This window comes from Hypomesus transpacificus, chromosome 9, assembly GCF_021917145.1.
Source record: "Hypomesus transpacificus isolate Combined female chromosome 9, fHypTra1, whole genome shotgun sequence".
Lineage (NCBI taxonomy): Eukaryota > Metazoa > Chordata > Actinopteri > Osmeriformes > Osmeridae > Hypomesus > Hypomesus transpacificus.
The window spans coordinates 10,715,158-10,739,333 of NC_061068.1; the positions used below are offsets into that span (position 1 = coordinate 10,715,158).

At 40.8% G+C, this 24,176-nt stretch overlaps 3 protein-coding genes across 3 annotated transcripts; all 3 read right to left on the reverse strand.

Moving 5' to 3' along the window:
- Positions 1 to 2,977: 2,977 nt before the first annotated feature.
- On the reverse strand, positions 2,978 to 8,119 carry nelfcd (negative elongation factor complex member C/D). The gene is made up of 15 exons (XM_047026087.1): positions 7,908 to 8,119; positions 7,389 to 7,501; positions 7,192 to 7,301; positions 6,953 to 7,062; positions 6,754 to 6,861; positions 6,484 to 6,636; positions 6,252 to 6,382; positions 5,910 to 6,075; positions 5,647 to 5,781; positions 4,973 to 5,112; positions 4,726 to 4,840; positions 4,144 to 4,239; positions 3,921 to 4,061; positions 3,668 to 3,797; positions 2,978 to 3,573 (listed from the first exon to the last, which is right to left on the reverse strand). Exons 1-15 carry the CDS (start codon positions 7,962 to 7,964, stop codon positions 3,539 to 3,541), a joined length of 1,740 nt encoding a protein of 579 aa, XP_046882043.1. The 5' UTR covers positions 7,965 to 8,119; the 3' UTR covers positions 2,978 to 3,538.
- Positions 8,120 to 8,320: 201 nt separating this feature from the next.
- Positions 8,321 to 21,728, reverse strand: kdm5ba (lysine (K)-specific demethylase 5Ba). The gene is made up of 27 exons (XM_047026027.1): positions 21,405 to 21,728; positions 19,649 to 19,726; positions 19,265 to 19,387; positions 18,966 to 19,136; positions 18,448 to 18,573; positions 18,161 to 18,254; positions 17,882 to 17,979; positions 17,570 to 17,728; positions 17,222 to 17,341; positions 16,956 to 17,114; positions 16,148 to 16,329; positions 15,836 to 15,998; positions 15,616 to 15,735; positions 15,271 to 15,465; positions 14,667 to 14,848; positions 14,397 to 14,521; positions 14,115 to 14,265; positions 13,855 to 13,975; positions 13,349 to 13,704; positions 11,404 to 11,542; positions 11,059 to 11,238; positions 10,780 to 10,944; positions 10,223 to 10,684; positions 10,039 to 10,117; positions 9,760 to 9,941; positions 9,368 to 9,640; positions 8,321 to 9,186 (listed from the first exon to the last, which is right to left on the reverse strand). The coding sequence occupies exons 1-27, from the start codon at positions 21,555 to 21,557 to the stop codon at positions 9,049 to 9,051; spliced, it is 4,494 nt and encodes a 1,497-aa protein (XP_046881983.1). The 5' UTR covers positions 21,558 to 21,728; the 3' UTR covers positions 8,321 to 9,048.
- Positions 21,729 to 22,289: 561 nt separating this feature from the next.
- rabif (RAB interacting factor) lies at positions 22,290 to 23,802 on the reverse strand. The gene is made up of 2 exons (XM_047026202.1): positions 23,642 to 23,802; positions 22,290 to 23,300 (listed from the first exon to the last, which is right to left on the reverse strand). The coding sequence occupies exons 1-2, from the start codon at positions 23,795 to 23,797 to the stop codon at positions 23,052 to 23,054; spliced, it is 405 nt and encodes a 134-aa protein (XP_046882158.1). The 5' UTR covers positions 23,798 to 23,802; the 3' UTR covers positions 22,290 to 23,051.
- Between the last annotated feature and the right edge of the window lie 374 nt (positions 23,803 to 24,176).

Consider the following 24,176-nt stretch of genomic DNA (forward strand, 5'->3'; position numbering starts at 1 on the left):
TTCCCACCCCTAAGTCTCAGTCAATATTTGGACTACATAGACACCTACATCTAGGTGTCAAAAGTTTCGTCTTAGTAGCGATTGAGTTGCTTGTTTTTGTATTTACGTTCCGTTGCACGGTTTAATGAGAATTACGAAAAGTGGCGAAAAGTGAAGCAAACGGTGGCTAACTTGCTAGCCACAGTCACTGACGCTACTAACGTCACCAGCGGTGTCAAGTTACGAAGTACAAATACTTTGTTACCTTACTTAAGCAGAAATTGTGGGTATACTTTACTGAAGTAATTATTTTTCAGATGACTTTCTATTTCTACTCCTTACATTTTCACGCAATTATCTTTCTACTCCTTACATTTTAAAAATAGCCTCGTCACTCCAATTTCAGTTAAGCTAGTTTTCTTTCCAGCTTGTCATCGTTCAAAAAAAAACTCACCCAAAAAAAAACTATCCAAATGAATCGCGCCATCCGGATGGAGTGAATTTGATTGTGGTTGGGTGAGAAGTATAAACATATACCATTCCAACACCCTATTGATTTGTACGCGATCCATCGCACCTGCACATATGCAAACAATACAGTTTAAATTTCAATATAACAGTCATTATGGCCTTTAGAAAAGTTTTCTTTTGGGGAGGTGGGGTCGTGTTTTATAGGCCCCTGTGGCGCAGCCGAAGCTGTTATCCTTAATGGCATTCTTTTCCCCTTACATTAGTACTTTTACTTTTATACTTTTAAGTAGTTTTGAAACCAGTACTTTTATACTTTTACTTGAGTAAAAAGCTTGAGTTGATACTTCATCTTCTACAAAAGTATTTTTAAACCCTAGTATCTATACTTCTACTTGAGTAAAGTAACTACTAGTTCTATTCGACTAGTGAAATCAATGAAGCCGTCAAAGCCCAGTGTGGAGACAAGGTAGTAGAGTTCTGGCTTGGTTTGGAGACTGGAATCTTGAAGCTGTGACTGACTACATGGCATGTGTTGAAACTCAATGTCCATACCTGCCCTTAAAAAGTTTATTTGACTGTCTCTGACACTACAAACATTGAGGGTACATTTGAGGGTATATCAGTGTTGTGGTTGTTTTGGCTTGTCTTGACTGAGTAGGCTATGGTTTGAAATACTGTGCTGGCTATAATTTGGTTGTTGGAGATGTGCTACTGAGACTATAGGGTTTGTAACACAAACTTTGTATAGTCTTGTCATGCTTGAAGATTCAGGTGAAGCTCGTTCATATTATTTTAATTCAATGTAGGATGTCAATTACGTTGTTTTTATAACAGGACAACAGTTCGTCCTCATGAATTCTTAGACCCTGAAGAGCTGCTAAAGACATGGGACTGGCGAAATTTAAATGGCACCAATTATTTGAGCACTATTCGTAACCAGCACATTCCACAGTACTGTGGTTCCTGCTGGGTTCATGGCAGCACCAGCGCAATGGCAGGTATGCTATAATTAATCTTCAAGTCATCTTCTTCTTTCTTAAGCTCAGCCTTCTTTTTTGAAAATGTTTAGTACAGAAGTTTGTATTTATATTATAACATTATTAAAAAATAATTGGTTATCTATAATCTACCTCAATGTTCATTGCATCCATGTTAGATTGCATCAACATCAAGAGGAAGGGAGCCTGGCCCTATCTGTCTGTCCAGAATGTGGTGGAGTGGCTAAGGTGTGGGCATGGGCGTATCTAGCCCTATTTAAAATCAGACGTTTCATTAGCCCCCCCCCCCCCCCCCCCCCCCCCCCAAAAAAAAAGTATACATTTCTTAAAAAATATTTTTATTTCAGATTTTAAATCTAAATGTGTTAATTTCTCTTCCTAAAACCCATAGAGGACACTATTTAAAAGGATATTTTCAAAACAAAATGGGTGTGCAACGTAATCAAGATCTACACTCTGTGGAAGGTGGGTGATTTTGGGTCTGTCAGTGGGAGACAAGATGATGGCGGAGCTCTACGGAGGACATCAGGTCTTGAACTTAATTTGGTCCAAGTAACTATTTAGATGTTTCATACCTTTTTTAAACAAATAATAGTTAATTTGTATAATTTTGTCTATCCTAGCTGTGGGATCATGGCCACAGAAAAGCTTCATGCCTACCCTGGGTAAGCTCATTTACATTTTTGAATAGAATAGTACTATCCTCATGTTGGTGAATGGCCAACATTGCCGTGAGAATTCATAAAATTGGCTCCCATAGAAGTTTTGCCTGTAAATTTAAAACTATATATATTTTTCTCCCAATCAGGGTGAAAAGGGCTGGCTTAGAATTGTGACCAGTGCTTACAAGGGAGGAAGTGGAAGCCAATACAACCTAGCACTGGAGGAGGACTGCATGTATGGAGACCCTATTGTTCCCAATAGCTACCTGTAGATTAGGAATCATGGGGCTCAAAGGAGTTTGGACCAGACGATTTATCAGGTTCCCCTAAGATTTGTATCTAGTATCTTCCTATGACAATCTCAGGTTAAGGACTTTTGCAACACAATGATCTGCATTGTGTAAAACCACAAAAGGAAAGATTGTTTTAATGTTTTTTAATTCCTGCCTTGATTGGTTCCTTAAACGTGCTGCTTTTGATTACATAATGGTACAAAGTGGATGCAAAAAAATGAAAATGCCTGGATTGTTGAATTTCAGCCAAAGGTTAGATGCCTCATTGTTTTAATTTTGTGCCTTCAGAAATATTTTACTGGAACAGCCTCTGTCAACAGCTTATGTGTTTTTGACTGGTGTCGTGGTTTCATATTGTAATGTTGAAATTTTTAAAAACAAATCTGTATTAAATTGATTTTAAGTAGAAAATAATTATAAATAAACTTGTGATTTCAAACGGTCCAATGGTGGCATCTCATTGCTTTAACAACAGCTAGTTTGAGTGGGAGGAGGGAGTTACGTCTTTCAAGCCCTTCTGATTTCCAAGTACTGGTGGAAAGCTATAGTTTGCAAACCGATTAATACAGCACCATTTTCTGTAACGATCATAAGTAGGGAAATTTATTAATTGACAATCATGAAAACAAATGAATTAATACATTTGACACCATGCTGACAGAACATGGACAATAGCATAAGGTACAACTTGAGCCTAGAATACATTCATCAATGTTACTTTGTACAGATTAACATCTTGGATTTGTGAGAAATTGAATGCCAAACACATTTATTCAAAAACTCTGTATATACAACCATATTACATAAAGGTAAAAAATGCTAGATTTATGAAGGTGTGCCTGCCAAAATTGTCCTTAGTCTGCTCCTAAAGCATTTAAATATATAACTTATTTCAAAGATTCACCTTTAGACTGGCAGACAATGTACCACTACATTTTAATTGTTCTAAACACCTGTCAAATTGGGTTTGTACAACCTCAATTGTGACAAATTCCAAAGTTTGTGTGAAAATTTATTTCAGTGTGCCCCAAAAGCAGTACTGTTCCAATTGCCAGTCAACTGACATTGTTTGCTTAGAGGTCCTGCATTCAGTCTTTCCCTGTTCTTCCAGCTGCATCCTCAATCAGGGCTGATCTCAATTCATCATGATGAAGTTAGACTTGCAATGAGCTGGAAAATAGAAAAAGGAACAATTCATCATTGTATCTTGTGTAAAACTATTTAGGGAAAACACTTTGGACAATCAATTCAGTATGATGCTGACCTATGAACTCAGCCACAGGGTCATGATCTCCCTCTGTACGGATAGTGCCAGCTATGCTATCGTTCTCCAGGATGGGTAGGAAAAGCTGTACAAAGTCTGATGTGTATGGGGGAGCAATCACATCCAACACCTTTGGGAACAACAGAGACATCTGTGTCTAACAAGAACTGAAATTACAGATACAAATTTAAAGTGCAACTTCTTTCACAAGAAACACATTTTCTGCGTAAGACTAGATCTGAATAGAAACTACCTCAGTTACAAAGTAACGGATGAGTGAGATGTCTGTGTTGAGCTTTTCCAGGCACTTGCGGATGTAGCCAACTACAGGTAGCACATAGCCTCGACTCAACAGGTGAATCATGCGGTCTAATAGGGTCTTCTTCAACTCCAGCTGTCAAGAAGACAACCAAAGAGTAGACATTTAATAAGGAAATATTAAACAACACAAACACCAGTAATCATTTAACACACACCTGCTCCATGACATCTAGCTGGGAGTGTTCTGTCTCAAATAGCTTTATCAGCAACTGGAGAACCTGAGGGTGCAGGAGCTGGTGACACGTGCTAATCTGCAGGGGGAAAGTACATATTTATACATTTTGTACTTGTTCTGTCCGGACCCCAAAAATATATTTTCCAGTTCTCAGTAGAATATAGGGTTGCAAAATGTCGGGAATTTTAAAAGTTGGAAACCTTCCATGGGAATTAATGGGAATAAGCCAAAATTAATGGCAATAAACTGGAAGTTTGGGAAAAAAGGCAGGTTAGCCTATACCAAGGAACTTAATTGTAGTTGTGAAAAAAACATCTTGCAGCATAATCTTGGTTAAAAAACCCAATTTAATGCAAATTCTGTTGAATTTCTACCCTGCGCATTCCTTAATCACATGCAAACACTACTTACTGCAGGACTATTGAGGCCACACCCCCTGCATGCACTGTTTATTCCTCCTTAACGTGCACAGATCGTTTCAAAATTCACCATCTTAACTTTCCATGGAAAGTTTCCAGAACTATTCAGCCACTTTGCAACCCTAGTAGGAAACAGCTTTTACCTCATCCAGCAGCGCTAAATGAACTGGTGTGTGGTCTGTCTGGAGCTGAAAGTACCGAGGTTCAGAGACTGTCCAGTCCACCCATTTCAACACCCCCATGGCAACCACTGGAAACCTGACCCACAAATTGTAAACATAACAACACAGGAGTTAATCAGTGGTGGTGGAGAAATTAAGTAGATATCCATAACAATAGTTCTATCCAAGGCTGCCCTCCTCAACCCAGTTAAGATGACACTGTGCTTACCTGATGCACTGATACAGAGTGCTGAGTTCAGCTACAAGTTCTGTTGCTCCTTTGTTTTCATTGCAGCAGAGGTTGTGGACAGTCTCTATTGCCTTTGAAGTGGATTTAAGCTCGTCTTTGTTTATATTTACCCTCTTGTTCTGTAGGTGAATTGAGAAGTTCAAAACTGTAAACCCGATACATTTTCAGTCTGCATTTTGACAGTGATTAATGTATGTTTACATTAACAAAATATTCCGCTTTTCCCCCCAAAAGAGTGTTTACATGGCTAATGAAAATTAATATTCCACTAATATCTCAGTTTGCATTCCGGGCATACTTCGATTATCCACTTAGTTTATGTACAGCGGACTGAGCTGACCATAAACAAGCAAGAGGCTGTGAGCTGCAAACTGAGGTAAAAAACAGAGGTGCATCTTCCAAATGCGCTGTAGAATAGAATGCACCTAAAAACCTGTGTAATACAGGCAAATTTCAAGTCTTAATCGTAAAATACTACATTTTGAATACAGCCTTATTCAGAAAATTCAAATGAAATATGCCGTTTACATGACCAGTATCATATTTGGAATAATAGTGGAATATTAGTCTGCATGTTAACAGACAATAACTATTGACTAGTAACAATATCAAAATGCTGAATTCTGTGTCAGGGATGTTTTGGTTTCTCATACCTTCTTCCACGTCTCAACCACACTAGCTGCATAAGCCAGAATGTGAATGTACTTGTGTTTATGATCCTGGTTGATCTTAGAGCCGGGCTTGAACAGTGACTGCATGAATAGGTCAAGGAAGGCAGGCACTCTGATCTAAAAGGTACAACAGCAACATTTCAGTCATCAGGAGGAGACAAGCTGGATATTTTACTATTTCTAACTAGTAAACCGATGTCAGCTATAGTTTGTTTAAATGCATTGGAATTATGCACAGCTCTCACCAGTTCCACAGGAGGAGGGTCCATGCTGCTGAACATTTTGAATAGTACAGTGATATCAGCAGGATTGAGTGCCCCCTTGGACAACATAGCTCCCAGGGCCTGGCAGGCTCGCGGGTAGGCTGCTGCTGTGCCCAATGCTAGAGTAATCTGACTAGCATCATGGCCCCTGAAACATATCATCACACAAATCTATATCAGACACACCACATACAAACTGTCACACACACACACACCCCTCTTGACAATTTATTTCAAAATATCAGAACCGTCATATCATTGCATGGAAGGAAATATAAGAGGATGCTTGAGAGAGAGAGAGAAATGCTTAAGAGAGAGAGGTACCTTTGATGTGCTGACTTCTGTACCTCCTGGCCAATCCTGCGCATGGCTGACCCCCCCTGCTCCTCCTGGGAGAGGATGGACATCATGGCCTGGGCAAACAAGTATGTGTGCTCCCCATGACACACCATCTTCTGTAGGAGAAAGAGGCCACCACTTTGTCAGACACACATACCGGGATATTATTACTGAATTTGGTGAGAATTCCTCTTCAACATGAGTGAGTGGGACTTGCAGCAAACTCTGGAAGGTTCTTCTCCAGGTTGTCCTCTCCTCCATCTAGTAGGGTGGCCAAAGAAGTCCTAAGGACCCTGGAAAACACCTCCAACTGCTGGCATGCTGTTGACACACTGGTGATCTCCCCTTGGTACCCAGCGTCTGAAATTAGCTGAACACACACAGGGAATTAGCGAGACAGATTCTAGAACTGCTCTGCATATCCGACATGAAATTATACATCTTTAATATGCCACTATTTGTTTCTGTGGAGTGGGTGAAGAACTACCTTGACAGTAAAATTCAGCATCAGACAATCAGGATGTGCCTCAGCTAGCTTGTAAAAGAGATCTCTCCAGGTAGTGTGGGCTATCATCTGTTCTAGCCAAGCAGGTGTCTGAACAGAAGACATAAATGTTTCTAATAAATTACAATACTAAGAGCTTTTCCAATTATAACCTACATGAAAATAAGGTCTGAGATCTCACCTCTCCCTCCACGGTAAAGATGGAATCAGCTTTTTGAGGGTCAAAGTGTTTAATAAGAAGACTTTTCAAGTGATTTTCAACCCGCTCTTGCACCTGTGCTGGCTCTACACCTGCAATACAAACAATTAAAATAACCATGCAACAACCATTTATCTGTCTGGAAGTCTGGAAAAACTTGGCTGGACACAACAAAGAATGATTAACTAGTTTAAAGTAAATAGGATGCTTGTTCAATTTACCCATCTGAATGAGCCACTCTGCCAGAAGGTTTACAGTCTGAGCCACAGCAGAGTAATTCTCTGACAGGAGCTGAATCACATGCTCGGGTGAGCCACCGGCTTGGAAATACCTGTAGAAATAGCACCTTAAGATAGCTTTGTGACTAACACTGAAATCATAACTCATTATATCTCAGTATTCAATGTTTCATTTGTACGTTTTGAGGGTGTTAAAAACGGCTGGCTCCATGATGTAATCTCTGCTGGAAAATTTCTGCAGACAGTCCTCTTGCACTTTTCCATCGTTCTCCCCCTCAACATAGCCGTCCTCCTAAAATAAAGTTGAATTGTAGCATCCATGCTTAGCATACACTAACAATGTTGACTTGTTATGAGAAACCGTGACCACGAGTTTCAAAAAAGGCCCACCCATTGTAAAACTCACGGATTCAATTAGCGCACCAGCTATTATTGTAACAAAATAACTTGCTTCTGGTCAGTTGGTGCTTAATAGCTAGCTAGTTCGATAGCAAGTTGTTACAGTACTAGTAGTCGGTAAACTTGGGACATTTTCAATAGCTGGAGAATATATTTCTGGCTGGCTGGTAAAGACTCCGTGTTTTTCACTTTTCAATTAATTTGCAATTGTCTAATTTAGCTGGTTAGCCAACGAATGTATGTTTAACAATGCGTTTGCTAGCTAGCAGCAAGTATTATAAACTGGGAAGATCTCTTACCAAATTGCTGTCAGGTCCATCCCAATCTCTAACCGTCCCATAATATTCCTCATCCATAGTGATCGAGAAAATCTGGGATATGCTACGCGAATATTTTGATTATCTACAAATTAAAACTGTTTTGATAACTCGCATACCATTTATCTTGGTAGCTAGTTTGAGAGGGGATAGCCACTTAGCTTCCAGCAAACATGAGCAGAAGAGCTTGCATGCGCCGCCATGTGGTTTGGCGTACCTAAGGCATGTCCACCAATTTCAGCCGCCTCTATAAAAATCATGGTTAGATGACAGCTAGAAATTGCTTTGTCTTTTTTCGCAATAAAAGGATACTGATGGATTAGCTGTGCAATTACTCCAGTGATACTACAAGTCTTGGCAATATTTTTACAATAAATAATTCACGTAGCCTATGCTAATGGAAACAAATGTATTTATTTTATAACGCAAACAGCAACATAAGAATTATATTATTTACTCGAAAGGAGGGAAGTGTCATACCCGTGGCAGTTAGCTAAATCACACAATTTGTATTAGCCATATTACAAGTCCAAAAACAATATTTCTTCACCCTAAAGCCTAAGAGAGCATTCTATCAAACCATTTCTAAGCACAAACATAGCTCAGATAAAACTGAACTCAAACAGTTCAGTTATTGCTCAGATATTAATAATAATATTAGCTCTACAAGTGTTGGAAGAGGGTTCACATTGTTCAGATGCATGTACAAAACAGTAGGTTCCAAAAATGTGTTGTCCAATTGACTTATTTTGGTTGAAGAAAAATAAATCCCTGCATTGTTGGTTCTCATAACAAATGCATGAAAATAAGTTGAGTGAAAGGTTTTGCCCCACTTTGCAGTTGGAACCTAATGTGGTACTATCTGCATCAAGTCATTGCTTGGAAAGATGAGTTGATTGGCTGGTAAGCCAGCCACTATAACAATACAGTGACAAAAGTCTTTGTAGCTTTGCAATGTACAGTAGTCTGAGGAAGAAGTGGGGAAGTAGCACCGTTGTCACCAAGAGCAAGATCGAAAGGGAGGGCAACCGGTTCACAGGGCAGACAGTTCAGATATGACTTGTAGATACAAGTCAGATTTGACTTGGAACAAAACTGATTCTTGAAAACAGTTTTTTGGTCTTCACTTCCTCGAATCAAAGTCTGGCTGTGTACAGCTTATGCAGATATAGTCTTCCTTCTCCGCCTGCTCAGCAGACAAACCCACACAGACCTGGTGGAACCACTGATTGCAATTGCCGTCACATTGGACCCAATTCACCTGAGAATGATGATGAGGGGCAACAGAGGGGGGAAGAAACAAGAATCAAAAGGTTGAGTTCTGAAAATGTTTTGTAATTGTGTTATCCATGTTAAAAGGCAGGTAGGTAATGTTGTTGAGAAGCACTTTGTCATATTTGCTCAAATATATACTATAACATTTTATACTGTGAGATACTAACCTGCTTTCCCTCTGGTTCCCTGCACCATGGAGCAGCACACAGTGACAGGTCTTCACCTTCTGAATCTGACGGGGAGCGGTCCGAGAGTGTGTTGGTGGGGGGTGAGGTCTCCTTGGACTCTTTGCGCTTACTTTCCTTGCTTGATTTGTCCCTCTTCTTACGAGGCTTCTTAGCCTTGTCCCTGCTCGGAGAGTCTGAGCTTTCCTTGCGTCGCTTGTTCTTCTTGCTGCTCTGGCCGTTTACCACCTCCTTCTGAAGACCGACTACTCTGGTCTTAAAAACAAACAGAAAAACACACCATAATGGATTTTATGTTGATAAATGAAAAGAAAAATATGATAATAAATTAATAAGCAAACTGCAACATAATGTTCTTGTCTGTTAAGTCTTACCTGGTGGGATGGAGGGTGGTGCTGGTGTTGGTCCTGATCTGTGCTGTGCTGGGAGTTGGGGCTGTCTGATGGCCTGGGTAACAGTCTGTGGAATAAGGATCGGTACAGCAGCTGCATCTCAGGCAGTGTCACCTGAAGCAGAAAGCCCTCCACCACTAACTCCTCCAATTCAGGGCTCAGTCCTGGAGGAAACAAAAACATAGTGGTGAACCTGGCTTATCTTGGTGGCTAATATGGCCTAGGATATGTGCATTGGATGAAAAATATTGCAACACTAACCCTTGAGAGGAATGCATTGATTGTCTGTGTAGAAAGACACCCCATTCGAGTCCTGAGACATCCCAAGCCATTGTCTAACCTGTAAAACAGGAGAACCATAAGAAAAAATCCTCAAATAAAAAACCCAATAAATCCAATATCATCTGACAACTAGTGAAATTATGTTGACAGGAAAGGTGCCTACTTTTCCATTGGCCCCTGTGACAGGACTGGATAAGCTCCAGTGCTGATGAGTCATGGGGGAAAGACCCTCCAGCATCCCATCAGCAGACACCTGTTGTACTCTGTGTTGCCAGCGGACGGTCCTCTCAATCAGGAAGCGGAGGGCGTCCCCTTCGGGCAGCCGCACCCGGATCCTCTGCAGAGACGCCAATAGGGGCAGCACCCTGTCTAAAGGGGGCTTCTCAGACCGCAGACACAGCGGACACAGCCAGGGCTGGTTGGGCTGAGGGTCAATAGACACACATCTGCTGTGGAAGGTGCCTCGACAGAGCTCGCACTGGAACATTGCACCTGATGGGGCCTTGTGGCACACACACACTCGGAGTGCACTACAGTCCCCTGTGAGGATCTTGGACTCGTTGGATGTTCTTAGAGTCAGTAGGGTCTCCATCTCTCTCTGATGTACCTCAGCCAGAGTGGCCATCTACACAAGGACAGAGACACATGATGCATCCTATACAAAAATTAAACTACTGCGACAGAACACCAAAATAAATATATTCTATCCGAAACACTTACAGCAGAAGCAGAGTCCTTGCTTTCTGAGAGAGCCCTCTCAACATCTGCCAGACAGTCTAGCTTGGCTGAGTTTCTCTTGTTGCTTGGACTAATGTCCTTTACTCTTTTAGGCTTCGTCTTCGGAGGCCCAGTCCACACTTCACACGTCCATCTCGGACACAGCACCTGTACACAAAAAATATTAAACATAATTCATAAACAAATATATATTTTCCTGTTAAGCAAGTTGCCTTGGATCACATGAATTCATGTACATTCATGTAATCATTAATTTCTTGCCTCTAAAAGAGAAGAAGCAGAGTTCCTAGTCAGGAAAGTCTTGGCTGCGCTCTCCTTCCAGGCCTGCACATCAGAAACCATGGCCTCCAGTCGAGCTAGAGGATCAAGCCATACTGGGATGGCCTTTGCTCGGACCACCAAGTCAGAAACACTGTCCAGCAATGGAATACGCCCCCCAAGCTGCACAGACAACATAACACTGAGAGTCTGACTTGCACTTAAGTAGTAATCCTCAACACACTAAACCTTCTTTAAAACAAATTTCATTCATATAAAAATTTTTTTTTGGCCATTTGTATATTATCAACTGGGCTTTGTTTGGTTGTACTGCTTTCGTGATCTTACCTGGAGGGTCTCTGCCTCCTGTAGCCAGTATTTGGCTGTGAGCACCGTGTCCTTCATATGGAGACAGTTGGGAAGGTATGCCGGAATGTTCTCCACCTCCAGTAGAGCTGCCTCTAGAGTCTTCACACAGTGATGTGGCCTATAAAGAAAAAGTATTTCAGATATCACACAAGTTTTATATACAGTTTGAAGTATTCATTTAATGAAAATGCATTGTCTGGTATTGATCTTTGCAATGGAGTAATGACCAGTCCAATATATAGTAGTAACTGATTTAAAAGTAACATTTCAGGCAAGTCAAACTGATACTTTCAAATGTAATCTGTAGAAAGGAAATCACCTATTAGCTAGTAGAAATGACAGACTGGTCTCACTATAAAAACTCTGCCATTAGCCAGCGAAGTACTTTCACAACAAACTGATCCTGTTAATCCATCAGGAAGCAGCTTTGCCACCCTTGCACATATCCCTGTGCTTGGGTTGAATTTCAAAGCAGCTTCTATAGTGGGTGAGTCAATACTATGCATCGACAGTACATTTAGTAGGGTTGTGCGATATGAACAATCTCATATCCTGATAAAAAAGTATTGTATATCCTGATAACTGTACATATCACATTATGGTGAATTTTCTGTTAATTAATCAATATTTTATATAAAATGACCACATGGAGAGGCCGATTTTCTTATTGCATTTTAAATGATGTACACTCGACTAATAAAAAGTACTTACTCTTATTCAATTTTTCTCCCTTTCAAGGCTCCACATTGCAACTATTTTGGTCCTATATGCTCCCGAAATTGAATCTATGCAACCTCCAAAATATATTTGGGAGTGTAGCTGACAACTAGGGATGGGCGAACGATGCCTTGTGAAGCTTTGGTGGTTTCTTCCGGATTGTGCCGGCCCAAAGAGCCGAACTATCGGCGCATTGAAAATGAACAGCGTCATCTAGCAGCCGCTAAAACTGGCTGAATGAGGCGTAGTGGTTGTCTCCGACGGTAGACTACCCTACGTTATTCAATATTTAATTAAGGCTACATGTGTTCATTTTGATCTGATATTAGTTCTCAAACATTAAAATGTTGTGATACATCCGTAGGCCTTTAGAATTATGTCATTTTCTCACAGTAAAAGTTAAAGAACGTCGTACGAGGGTCCCTGCATTGGGGCGCGAACTCAGGATTCCAGATTCGCATTAACAATGTTGGCGTACAATGCTTTAACCAACTACACCACCGAAGAAATCATTACTTTTTGTTGCGGGTGGACGGACTTTATACGATATGGTCTTTATATCAATTAAACTAGATAACACCGATTTTTTCTTAACATTTGTGATATGTAGGTCTACTGTGAACTGGGGGAACTTTATTTTTACAAATTATTATTACTGTTGACAATGTTGACGAATCATCAACATTTGTTTTTTGGGCACTGTATAGACCTACCTAGTCCTATCATGTTACGTTTCATTTCAATAAAATAACACAACACAAATGCACGGATTTATAATTATTACTATACGGATTTGGCTAAATAATAATGACTGATGGAAGAAACTCTAGCGATGCCTGGTGCTGCTTCTCTGACAATGTGAGATTTGTCTTTAACAAGAAGCGGTGGCTTCGTTCCTTCCATGGCTCTGGTTCAGAAGAGCGGCAAAACTTCGAACCAGTTTGTGACGTTTGAAGCATTGAACGTCATCTGTCACGTGGTTTCGTAATTTGATACAAGCTCCAAAACACTTTTTCGAAACTGTGCGTATTGGTTTTGCGACGCAAGCATCGATGCGTCAGTGCCATACGTCCCATCCCTACTGACAACTTGTACACAATTCAGTGGAAAGGTTCAAGTGGAAATGTCAACCTTTAAGGGCCCTGTATTCATTTTTTTTTATAGCAAATCCGGTGGATTGATAACATGTCCTCTGCCCAAGCCTCACCTGGCCTCCATGAGGCTAAGAGCCCGCTCCTCCCAGTGCTCTGAAACTGTGAGAAGCTCTTGCAGTCGGGCCATGGCCTTCTCGACTGAGCTGTGTGGGACCAGGCCTACTCCTTGGTCTATCAGCCTCCTCATGGTGTCCAGACACAGGCTTTGGGTCTTGCTGCTTGCCTGATGCACAGCCTCCAGCCACCGGGCCTGCTCCAACCTCTCCCTAAGCGGGGCCAACTGCGGGAGCTCCACATCCAGGCCAAGGCTTATGTCCAGCAGACCCTGCAGCTCTGTGGGACTGGGGGCTTCCTGAATGAGGAGCTTCTCACTGCAATGCTGAAAGTCCTCCACCCGCTTCAGGAGGTCCTGATGGTTCAAAATAAGTTTAACTATATAATGTTGCAAATGTGATATTTGGTTTAATTGTTTCGTAACGGTGCAATAGCTGCATTGCATTTTAACTGAAGAGCATACCGTGTATTTAACGGTAGAGGTAAATATCTGGGGCTGCTGTACCTTCAGTAAAGGGGCCTGGCGGATGTTGCAGGGCAGGTCATGTAACTGCTGGACAAATGACCTCAGCTCTTCCACAGTGAGCAGGTTCTGGCTCTGGGTCTTCCCTCCTCCGGACCGATACCTGACAAAACACACACTTTGAGAACTGCCAGACAAACTGCATTTTCTGCTGTGAACTTGCTGTTTAATATAAACATAAACACTGGAAATGGTTTCATGAAGTTAAATAAGAGTGCGTGTTGTCAATGCTGTATCAGTACCTGGTCTGCCTCTTCCCATTGAGTAGCTGCTGAGCCATTACAGCACACTTTTCTGCATCCTGGGTGACGGCACGAAGCTGCTGCAGGAGGTCCTTCTGGGGGAACGCCTTCACCTCAGCCTCCTCCACCAGAGAGCGCAGCTCCTCCAGACCTGGGCACACAGAAACAACAGTTAGTCCAAGCCCAAACACACTCACAATACACTAAGCATTGTGGAAAAGTAGTTTAATCTAACAATTAGTCTAATTATTAGGTCACAAATTGTTATAATAAACAACTCGCCTCTCTTCTTGTCTTGTTTGGCCTCCAGTATGTCAGTGACGTTATAGACCCATTCACTTAAGGATTCAGCACGTAGTTTCACTGCCTCAAACATGGGGTACAACTGTGCCAGAGTGAACCTGTAGCTGTACGATCAAATACACGCAGCATATACAACAGTGTTTACAACTTTGACTTTCCTTCCATTTCCACTTACATGAAACGGATCAACATGGGGAAAATGAAGTCTTATTATGTACCACTATGTGGTACCAGTAGGAATATACTCACTGGAGAGTATAGTTTTCAGGGGGGCAGGAGCAGAGGTCCTGGGCATGGTGCAGACACACCAGCTGCCCGGGGCTGCAGGGACAGGTGAGGGCAGACAGGTAGCAGGTGGTCCGACATTTGGAGCACTGACGTTCTTCATCTGGCATTAGGTCATACTCTACCTTCTGGGAGTGCAGCACACCCTAGGGACACAGACACATAGTAGAGGCATTACTGCACAACGCTCAAACCTTTCAAAACATTTTGGGTGCCTCGTAGGTTCACTGGTTAAGTGTGGGTACCATGTAGGGTCTAAGATTAGCTTATAGGGCTATGGCCTTACCGCAGGGGCCCTCTCTCTCTCCCTCTCACACTTCCTGTCACTTTTCACTATCTCTGTCCCATTAAAGCAAAAATGCCCTAAACATTTTGCTAAAGAAAACAAAAAACACCAGCATTATTTTTTGGCAATGATAACCAATTTTGATCCTTGTGTTTTGTCATTGCTCATCTGCTTTAGGGACCCAAATGTTTTTTTTTTTGAAAATATTCGAGTGGATATTACACAACCCTGAACTGACGGTCATTCCAACAGTATGAAAAAGTTACGACATGGTTCTCTTACCAAATTGCTGATTTTGCCCCGTAGGTCCTCCTCCTCCTTGATCATGTTCACCATGTCTTTCTGCACAGCTGAGGCTAGGACTACATCCATGGTACTGGCCTTGGAGGCCATCTTACAAACCATCTCATCATGGGAGAAGACGCAGTACCTATTCAGCTGCCGGTAATGGTCCACACACAGACGACCCATCGGCATCTGAGAACAACAGAGTAAGTTCCTCAACAGGAGAACAAAGCAGCAGCATCAGAACAATGCAGGCTTGTGTTCTAGACAGTTCAACGATGCAATTATTTACAAGAAATGTCCATTTGGATGTGTCTCTGAATTAGTATTGAGGTATCTAACCCAGTCCATAGTGCAAAAGTTGACAGCCTCAGCAAAGTTGAAGCCCTGGTTAAATCCACTGTGGTAAGCTCTGGGAAAGGTGATAACAAACTCCCCAGCACACTGGTTGGTCCGAAAAATCTAGAAGAATGATGTCACGGTTATGTGTAACATTTGCAAAGTGTGTAAAAGGTGAGACACCATCTTAAATTATGAATGTTGTAGGTGTGTTTTTGTTTACCGGAACTCCATGGTTCATGAGTGTGTTGGGGTTCATCATGGTGACCAGCTGGTGCAAAAGATCAGCCTGGGATTCGAAGAGCTCAGGGGCCAGTTTCTTCATGACCCCCTCCAGCTGTTCAGCAGCATAACCAGGAGCTCCATACCATGTCTTGGGCTCCCCCCTGGGAACATGGCAACCATCAAGTAAAAAACACCATTGGCTATTCATCCACAGAAGTATGCATGACATTTACATGAGGAAAAACTGCTTGATTAATAACATTTAGAAGTAACTACTAGAATCCAATTGGCCAGAAAGTGTGTGCTGTACCAGTGTAGGTAATTGATTGAGTAGCTCCAGTGGTCCTCGATGTGCCAACAGAAGGAAGAGAAGCACATGCCAACATAAAGCCAGGGTAACTTCATCCCACAGATGTCAGCCGTAACATGAGTCAGCACAGAAGACTCCATCACTGGCATGTTGTTCAGGTTCCAGCCGCTGCTGAGGTACTCCTATGAGTCAGAGACAGGACTGAATATACTGTTCTACATACCTCCAGGTGATGTTTTCAACAGCTAACAGGTCAACTTATGTAACAACTGCATTATAGTAGTGTACATTTGTGTTTAATGTCAATGAAAAATTCTAGTTAACTAGCTTAGGCATTTGCTTAAAAAGGCAGAATCAGTACATTTTGTGAACCTACCAATTTTGGCTTGAATTCAAAAGGATTCAAACCAAAATATCCCAACACCTCCCTTCAAAGCCCCTCCCCCAAAACACATAAACGCACTGCCTGACTACTACTGGGAGGTAGACAGACCGACAAGTAGCCTGTCTAATATTTGTATTCGGTCCAAATGCCATCCAATAATTAAGTTCGGTCCGAAGTAAATCATTGGTTGTGTTTATAACAGAGACGCCCAAAGATACAGGATTTATTTCATTTTACTGTAAAATATTTATATGTATTGGTTGCGATCAGGATTTGAAGATTATTTTTGCAAATGTGACAAAGTGCGTCTCAACATTACCGATCCTGCCTTTAATGCACCATTATCAATAAACCTTAGGAATGTCTAATAGTTTGAAAATAGGCTCAGTCATAAATGGAAGGTAAGCATGTAATTGTGCCTACCTCATCCTCAGAGGAAACTTGGAATGGTCCATTCTTGACAGGGAAACCGCTGCCAAATTCCTTGGAGGCGATGTCTGCCCCATACTCCACAGTGACATCCTCCTCAATGGTGCTTACCATACGCCAGAACTCCTTTTCAACCAGTTCTGTTGGAACCATCTGACGAAGAGAACAGTCGTTAAACCTGGGTCCAATGAGTCCGGCTGCATAACAGAATATAAGGTATTTGTTTATGCCTGATGAGGAACAACCTTCGCAAAACTTACATGAACTGGCATATTGAAATAGTCTGACTTAAAGGAATCAGCCATGTCTCCAAAAGTTTGTAAGGTGTAGTCCCTGCTGGCCTGCTCAAAGCCAAAGGCCACCTGAGGTTTGCCACATTCCTAAGGGGGGGACATTAGAACAAGATCGAAAAATGTACAAAGTATATGTGCGCATCAAATAATGTAAATTCTAATTAAATAAGCACACCACATTTAACTTTACTTGATTTTGGAAATGTAAGTAAACAGCAGGAATAGCTCCATTGGTTGCATGTTTATGTTCTCTTTTCATAAAATCAGTGCATTAGGATAATAAGGGTGGGGAGAGAGTGGCAGAAAATCAAACACCTGCGCCAGACACTTGGGACACCTCCAGTCTCCTTTGGGGACATCATGGAGAGGTGGGATCAGACAGAAAGTGTGGTAGCTGTCGTCACAGCCATCACACAGCAGCAGACGGTCCTCTGCAGTCCCACTGCCACACACCAGACACATGTATTGGTCCATCTAGGAAGACAGCACAAGGTTAGACCATACAGTTGGACGACTTCATAGAAAGTATTTAAAAACAAACACACACTGCTCAAATGCTTTTTCTATCATAATCCAAGTATAAAAGAGGCGTATAGTAAAAGTGTTTTTATGATCAACTTTACTCACTGTGGGGTCGTTTTTCTTAGTCAGTAAATTTTCTTTGTCCGTGATTAGCTCCTCATGCTGTATGAGTTCCTGTTTCACCTCAACAGGTGTAATTTTCCCTGGAAGGCAGTTGTTAAATTGTCAACTAAGACCAGCGATTTGACTATTGCTTACAGTTTATTGACTTGCATTGAATGCGATCAGAAATTCTTTCCTTCTACACTACTTGCAAACCATCATGCACATATTTGGTGCAATCTACACCGGAGACTAAACTGATCAAATGTTGTCAATACTCACCAGGCTCTGGTTTGACCACACATGAGCCCATCCTCCTTCTAAGATTCGGACGATTTTCACACACTTCGCTTGGCTCAGACTTAAGACATCCTCCCTGCCAATGAGACCGGTGAAAGAATTAAGTAAAACATTCAAGACAGTAATAAAAAGGAGGGGGATTTCTCAGAAGACATTGGTATTTGATAGACATGGACCTTGTTTTGTGCACATTAGTTACAAAGTAGGCCTACCTCATCTGCATGATGTACTATGCATGATATGGCAGCAAGAACAGGGAGGGGACTCACCTCTGATCTCATGCGCTTTGCTCTGCGCGCCACACTGCAATTCTCCACGGGCTGGACAGACTGGCGCTGGGGAAGATCATGGGGAGTGTACTCCTTGTCCTTGGTGTCACTGGTCAAGGTGGGTTTCTGCATGAAACAGTAGAATGGGATTGTAGAGACATCACAAAGAGAGGTTCTGGACAATAAATCACTGGAGTGCGCTGCCTAATCAGAACAACAATTGAGCCTGATTTAATAGTCTTATGGTGCAGCTACAATACAAGGAGAAAACAGGGAAATAAATAAACAAACAAAAATGGGAAAGAAACGAGCCACAAAACTTTAAAGTTTCAGTGACACAGGCCTTCTTTCAGGTCACAGGTCTCATCTATAACTCAGTAGGCCAGATGGTGGAACCAACTCCTTACATAGTAAAAGACTATCCTTTTTGAAAGAAATGGTAATGAGGAGGGTTGTGTGTGTTTTGGGTATGCATATGACAGTTACAAGAGTGCCAAACAGGGAGAGTCGTGACTTACCAGAAGGTTGGCTCCAGTCTGAAACAAGTTGTACGGGTAAAGGATCCTCTCATAGTGTGCCCGTAGATGAGAGCCAATAGCCTTACCCGGAGCAAACCCCATTTTAACAGATATCTTACTCCATCGCCTCTCTCTGCATACTGCATCAAACCCCCCTTCATCCTTCACCAACTGGGAAGAGGAACATATGTAATTCAGTAAATGTTCCAGTTGAGACACCAAAATGAGCGGTATGCTGTTAAATTCATGATGTCTTATTTGCTACAACCTGGGTGTGAAAGGCGTAGTAGGCTACATACCTGGTTGAGTTGGTATAGGTCCAAAATCTTTCTTTCAACATGAGGAATTTTCAATGTGCATCCTTGCAGCTCCCAGAACTTGGCTATTTGATCAAGGAAGTTGAGCTTGACTCTGGTCTGAGCCTACTCAATACAGACAAACAATAGAAAAAGAAAAAATATGCCATCATCTCAATTGCAGTGTTGTACAATTATTTTGAGAAAAATATAAAAAACTTTTCATTTGAAAAACTAAAGATTCTCCACTACACTTCCTGGAAGAAGTTCACAATGCTGAGCTTTACCAGCATAAATATGTTTCCCTCATCTTTTGACTTGTGGTTAAGTACATTAAATTCAATATTTATATAGACTAATAATCACAAACTGAAAAAAAGCACATACCTCCAACTCATTAAGCCTTTGTATCCGGGGGTTGAAATGCAGTCTGTCCACATCACATGCAAATGGCGGCTGCCATTCCTAGAGGAGCAAACAATACCATCTATCAACTGACACTAACTGAGCACCACTGTCTTTTCACAGTTCACCCTCAACTTTGAAGAGTAGGTCAATTAACCAAATCTAGAGAAAACCATAGCCTGAGACATTTATTTTTTAATAAATATGTTGTTATATTTGGAGGGTTATATGTGTATAAGTGACTATATGATGTGGAGGTTGTCCAAGTATTTATATAGCGACCTGAGAAATGTACCAAAGCCACTGACAAAAACTGTAATCATCAGCTGCATCACAGGCACTGCATTATCTAGAACTGTGTGTCACCGACCTCTTGCTCATTGACTGCCTCACGGGCACTGTAGACTATTGGGACAGTAGTATCTTATTAACTATATGCTTTAAATATTACACCCAAATGCAAAAAAGCTTTTTAAAGTAAAGAAGTGCCTTCCTGTGTATTCGCATTGCTTACGCTGTATGATCTGAAGTAGGGTGCAAGTTTCCATTTAAAGAAAGTGCGGGTTATCGTGTACAAGGTTTAAAATGAATTGATTAGCCTGAAACAAACCATGACAAAGATAACTCTCTAATACCATCTGCAGTACATGTTAAGATAATAACTCTATATTATATTTTGTGTATTACCTCAGTTTTTACTTATTCTGTAACAGTTCAGCACACCTGAATAATTAATTATTAATACAGTGAAAATAATTGACTACCCAGTTTGTCCAAATCCAAAACAAAATCCATTTTGAATAATGCAGTCAAAAATGAGGACTTGTCCAAGCCAGGTCCACATCAAACACATGATGAACTGGTCTGGGCCGTTGTTGGCAAAGACACAACAATATCTCATCATGTAACACTATAAGCTGTTCCTAATACCCTTGACGAGACTTTTCACCGATACTGTAGGGTGCCTTAAACCACCCTACACCTACCCAAATAATTGGTAAATTTAGGAAGTAAACACCGAATTAATTCAGCTTTGTGATACACTTTTTTAGAAATGTATTTTGCACATTTGTAGATTCTACAATTTCTACAATGTACACTTCCATTTTACAACCCATCCTTCCGTTCCTCTCCATAAAGACGTGGTCACGATGCACGTAACTGTCACGGCAAGCATTAAAAACAAGGCAATGTAATGATGAACCATGTTAAGACGAGTTTTGTATTAAGCTGTGAGCCTGTAATTATGCAACAGCCGTATTTTAATTACTGTAGATGCTAAATGAACATGGTTAATGTCAAGCGGCATGATGGTGAATATAATTTCCGTGTCCTTTCAAAACATCCAACTCCAGAAAGGAAGTGAGCAAGTCTGCATGTACACGACCAATTTATAATTAAATACTCTTCATATAGAAACGTTAAAAGTCAACGTATATGATGCTTAGGTGACAATTACTTTAGAGAGTATTTTTTCAGATGTAACTTTGTAGCGACTAAAAGATGATTCGAGCGCGTGCATGAGTGGACATGCAGTTTCTTGTACACACCACACTAGCTACACAACTACGTTACGTTTGCATAGGGCTAGCAAGCTAGCTAACAATTCAACTGAAGCCAATCCGCCATGTTGAAAATCTGTCTAAAAAACAACATAACGGCCAAACATAATCTCAACGATTGTTGACCAACTCTAGTTTTAAAAGATTTGATTTGCAGCCTGATAAAATACACCAACCTGCGGCGGTCTAACTTTGCAGATTCCAGTTTTCTCTGCAATAGGACGTATTTTGTTGATATACGCAAATGGATCGGCAAATTCCTCCCAACTGGGCTCAAAAACAGGACACTCCGGTGGAGCAATGAACTCGTTTGGTGGTTGCTGGGTCATCGTTGCATCTTCATTTAAAATATTAGAGATGTACTATTACAATGTTCTAACTAAACTTCAATAAAACTGTCTTCTCTATTGAACTAGCTACTCCCTTTAAATCGGTCAATTAAGAACATCACCACAGTTGCTCTCACGCACTATCCCAGTCGTGGAACAACACCTACTTCCGCTTCAGAAAGTAGAGACCTTGAGTTATGCACAATGGCAACAAAGAATCCACATATAAATAAACACAACTTTTTGTGATAGATGCAAGTCACAATTATTTATAAATCCCTTAATATAACAATCTCGGTCAAAAGAAAATTGTACAGTCTAATGTAGATACAATTTGAGTGCGCGTCAGCAACTAAAATGAATCAATCAGTTTAGTACATAGCAAGGGCATACTGAACTGTTCCCTGTACTTCCTTACTAAGATTATACCAACAAGTATATATAAGTATTTGACGTTGAATAGGGCAACGGATTACTGCAAAATGTAGCAGATCGTTAAATTGAGTTCTCTTCAAACGAAGGAAACATTTTCGGTGTAAACTAGTCTTCAAAAGTTATGTTTCAAGACAAACGTAAAGATAAGCGTATTCATATCATAACATCATAGTGACCGGACCTCGTTTTTTAAATGGCCTCGGTAGACTCCATGATTGGGTAGTCGTTCTCTGCCAGGAGAGGGTGTGAACAGTGAACAGTGATCACAAATGGAATACAACCAGGTATGTTTGTATATGTTACATATAATGTGACAAATGCTCGATAACTACACATTCTGGACGTAACAAGCATACCTTTTCTAACATAACCTACTTTTACAATCAGAAAAAGCATTTACTTTGGTATTGAATGATACGAATTTTATTTTTATGTTTATGCTCAATGCTGTAAAATGATTAGATACAAAGAATGCAACTTTGTTGTTAAAAGGTTTACTTGTTGTGATGATCCTGTTATGGTTAGTATGGAGGCAAACTTTCCTGCTGACCAACAGCCAAAGTGGCCTTGCCTATACCTACAGTACTGACTATTATACCACAAATTAATTTCACTTATCAAGCAAAGCCTCCCTTGTCGGCAGGCGAGACTCGGGGAGTGGTCAAGTCTATCGTAGATGATTACGAGTAGCATACCTTCTTCTGTAGCACAAAACATAGGCTATTGCTAATTGTTCAACACATCAATTTAAATTTCAATCTCCATTAATATAAACCGAGGGCAGTAATAATATTTTTTAAATTTGGAAAATAATACGTAAACATGCACATATAGTTTGAGTCCACCTACATCAGAGGGCTTAGTTACAGTAGTGAATTAATCAACAGCTTCATAGAATTCATCCATATGAGAAGCATTTTTTCTATCAGAATAACAAGAGAATAGTAAAGAGTATGCATTTGTTAGATAAACATGTTATATAAAACACCCAACCCCACGGTGAATGGAAAAATGAATGAATCACAATTGAAGAAGAAAAAGTTCTGACAACAGACCATTTTAGGCATGGTCGACCCTATCCAGTGCAACGTAAAAGCTCTTTTTGTCATCCAAGCAATGCCAACCTATGGGTCCAATCTCACAGTCTGCACAAATGAGATACTTGATTCGCCCCACGTCCTTGGTAAAGCCAACGTTCTCAAAGGTGTACATGTCGTCGACTAACCAATGCGTGGTCAGCGTGTCCCCATCCACAGAGCCCTCTGATTGGCTGATGGTGGTCTTTTTTCGCATAGAAGGCAGGAAGAGCTAATAAATAATAGTAAGAAGAAAAAACACAAGATTCTTGATAAATAGGTTACCAAGTTTTATAGAGTCAACTGTTTCAAGCCATGCAGTCTCAAACTACGCCATGTACATAGTATTGTTTAATGAGCAAAATACACTTTAAAAAGTAATGTCTTCTGCTATAATTACAAAACAGTTAAATGATGCAATGTTTTGTCGAGTAGTCTACATTTCATAGGCCTACGTGCTATATGAAATGACAGATGACATGACAGTGAAATTGATCTTACTCGGTAGCACATGTGTGTATCACATGGGTGTTTCAGTTTACTCGTTTTTATTGCCTTAAGTTTGAATCTTACCTCCTTCTCTGTAAAAGTAGCCATTCCTGAACAGAGAACCTTGGATCCACAACGTTGGCATAAAACTGACTTTTTATTCTTCCCATCGTCTGACACCAGTGCAGATCGGTCAACAATGGATCCTTCGGATGAGGAACTCTTTACACTGTTGTCCATTTTGAATGGTGATGTAAGGTAAATTATTTGACTTTAGTATTCATAAAAAATACCGAAGTGATGCTCTCAAAGTTAAATATTTTCTACAGTTCGAGTTAGCTATCTAGCGAACCAGACCAGTAAGGATGGACCATAAAATGAACTGGCTAGCTGATCAGCCGGAACTTCCGAGTCGTATCTTCTGTTTTGTAATCTTTCCTTACCAATTTGGTGTTGCCAAACTGCTTTATTAAGTCAGTCAATACGAATCGTGAATTAATACAAATACCATACTCTACTACAGCACACACATTGTAACTAAATTGAATGAGAGGTACAAACTGCTGCGATTTTTTGGCATTTCATGTCAGCGTGATAATGTGCACCGTTAATATGATTC

Excerpts from the sequence above, each read along its gene's own strand:
- rabif (XM_047026202.1), bottom strand. The coding sequence starts at position 23,797 with ATGGACAACAGTGTAAAGAGTTCCTCATCCGAAGGATCCATTGTTGAC. Across the intron at positions 23,301-23,641 it reads CTACTTTTACAGAGAAGGAG|CTCTTCCTGCCTTCTATGCG; the intron begins GTAAGATTCAAA and ends ATTATTTATTAG.
- nelfcd (XM_047026087.1), bottom strand. The coding sequence starts at position 7,964 with ATGGATGAGGAATATTATGGGACGGTTAGAGATTGGGATGGACCTGAC. Across the intron at positions 5,113-5,646 it reads TGGTTGAGACGTGGAAGAAG|AACAAGAGGGTAAATATAAA; the intron begins GTATGAGAAACC and ends ATTCACCTACAG. Across the intron at positions 4,062-4,143 it reads AGCTAGATGTCATGGAGCAG|CTGGAGTTGAAGAAGACCCT; the intron begins GTGTGTGTTAAA and ends TCTTCTTGACAG.
- kdm5ba (XM_047026027.1), bottom strand. The coding sequence starts at position 21,557 with ATGACCCAGCAACCACCAAACGAGTTCATTGCTCCACCGGAGTGTCCT. Across the intron at positions 11,543-13,348 it reads CTTAGCCTCATGGAGGCCAG|GCCACATCACTGTGTGAAGA; the intron begins GTGAGGCTTGGG and ends TTTTCTTTATAG. Across the intron at positions 9,641-9,759 it reads ACCACCCTCCATCCCACCAG|ACCAGAGTAGTCGGTCTTCA; the intron begins GTAAGACTTAAC and ends TTTGTTTTTAAG.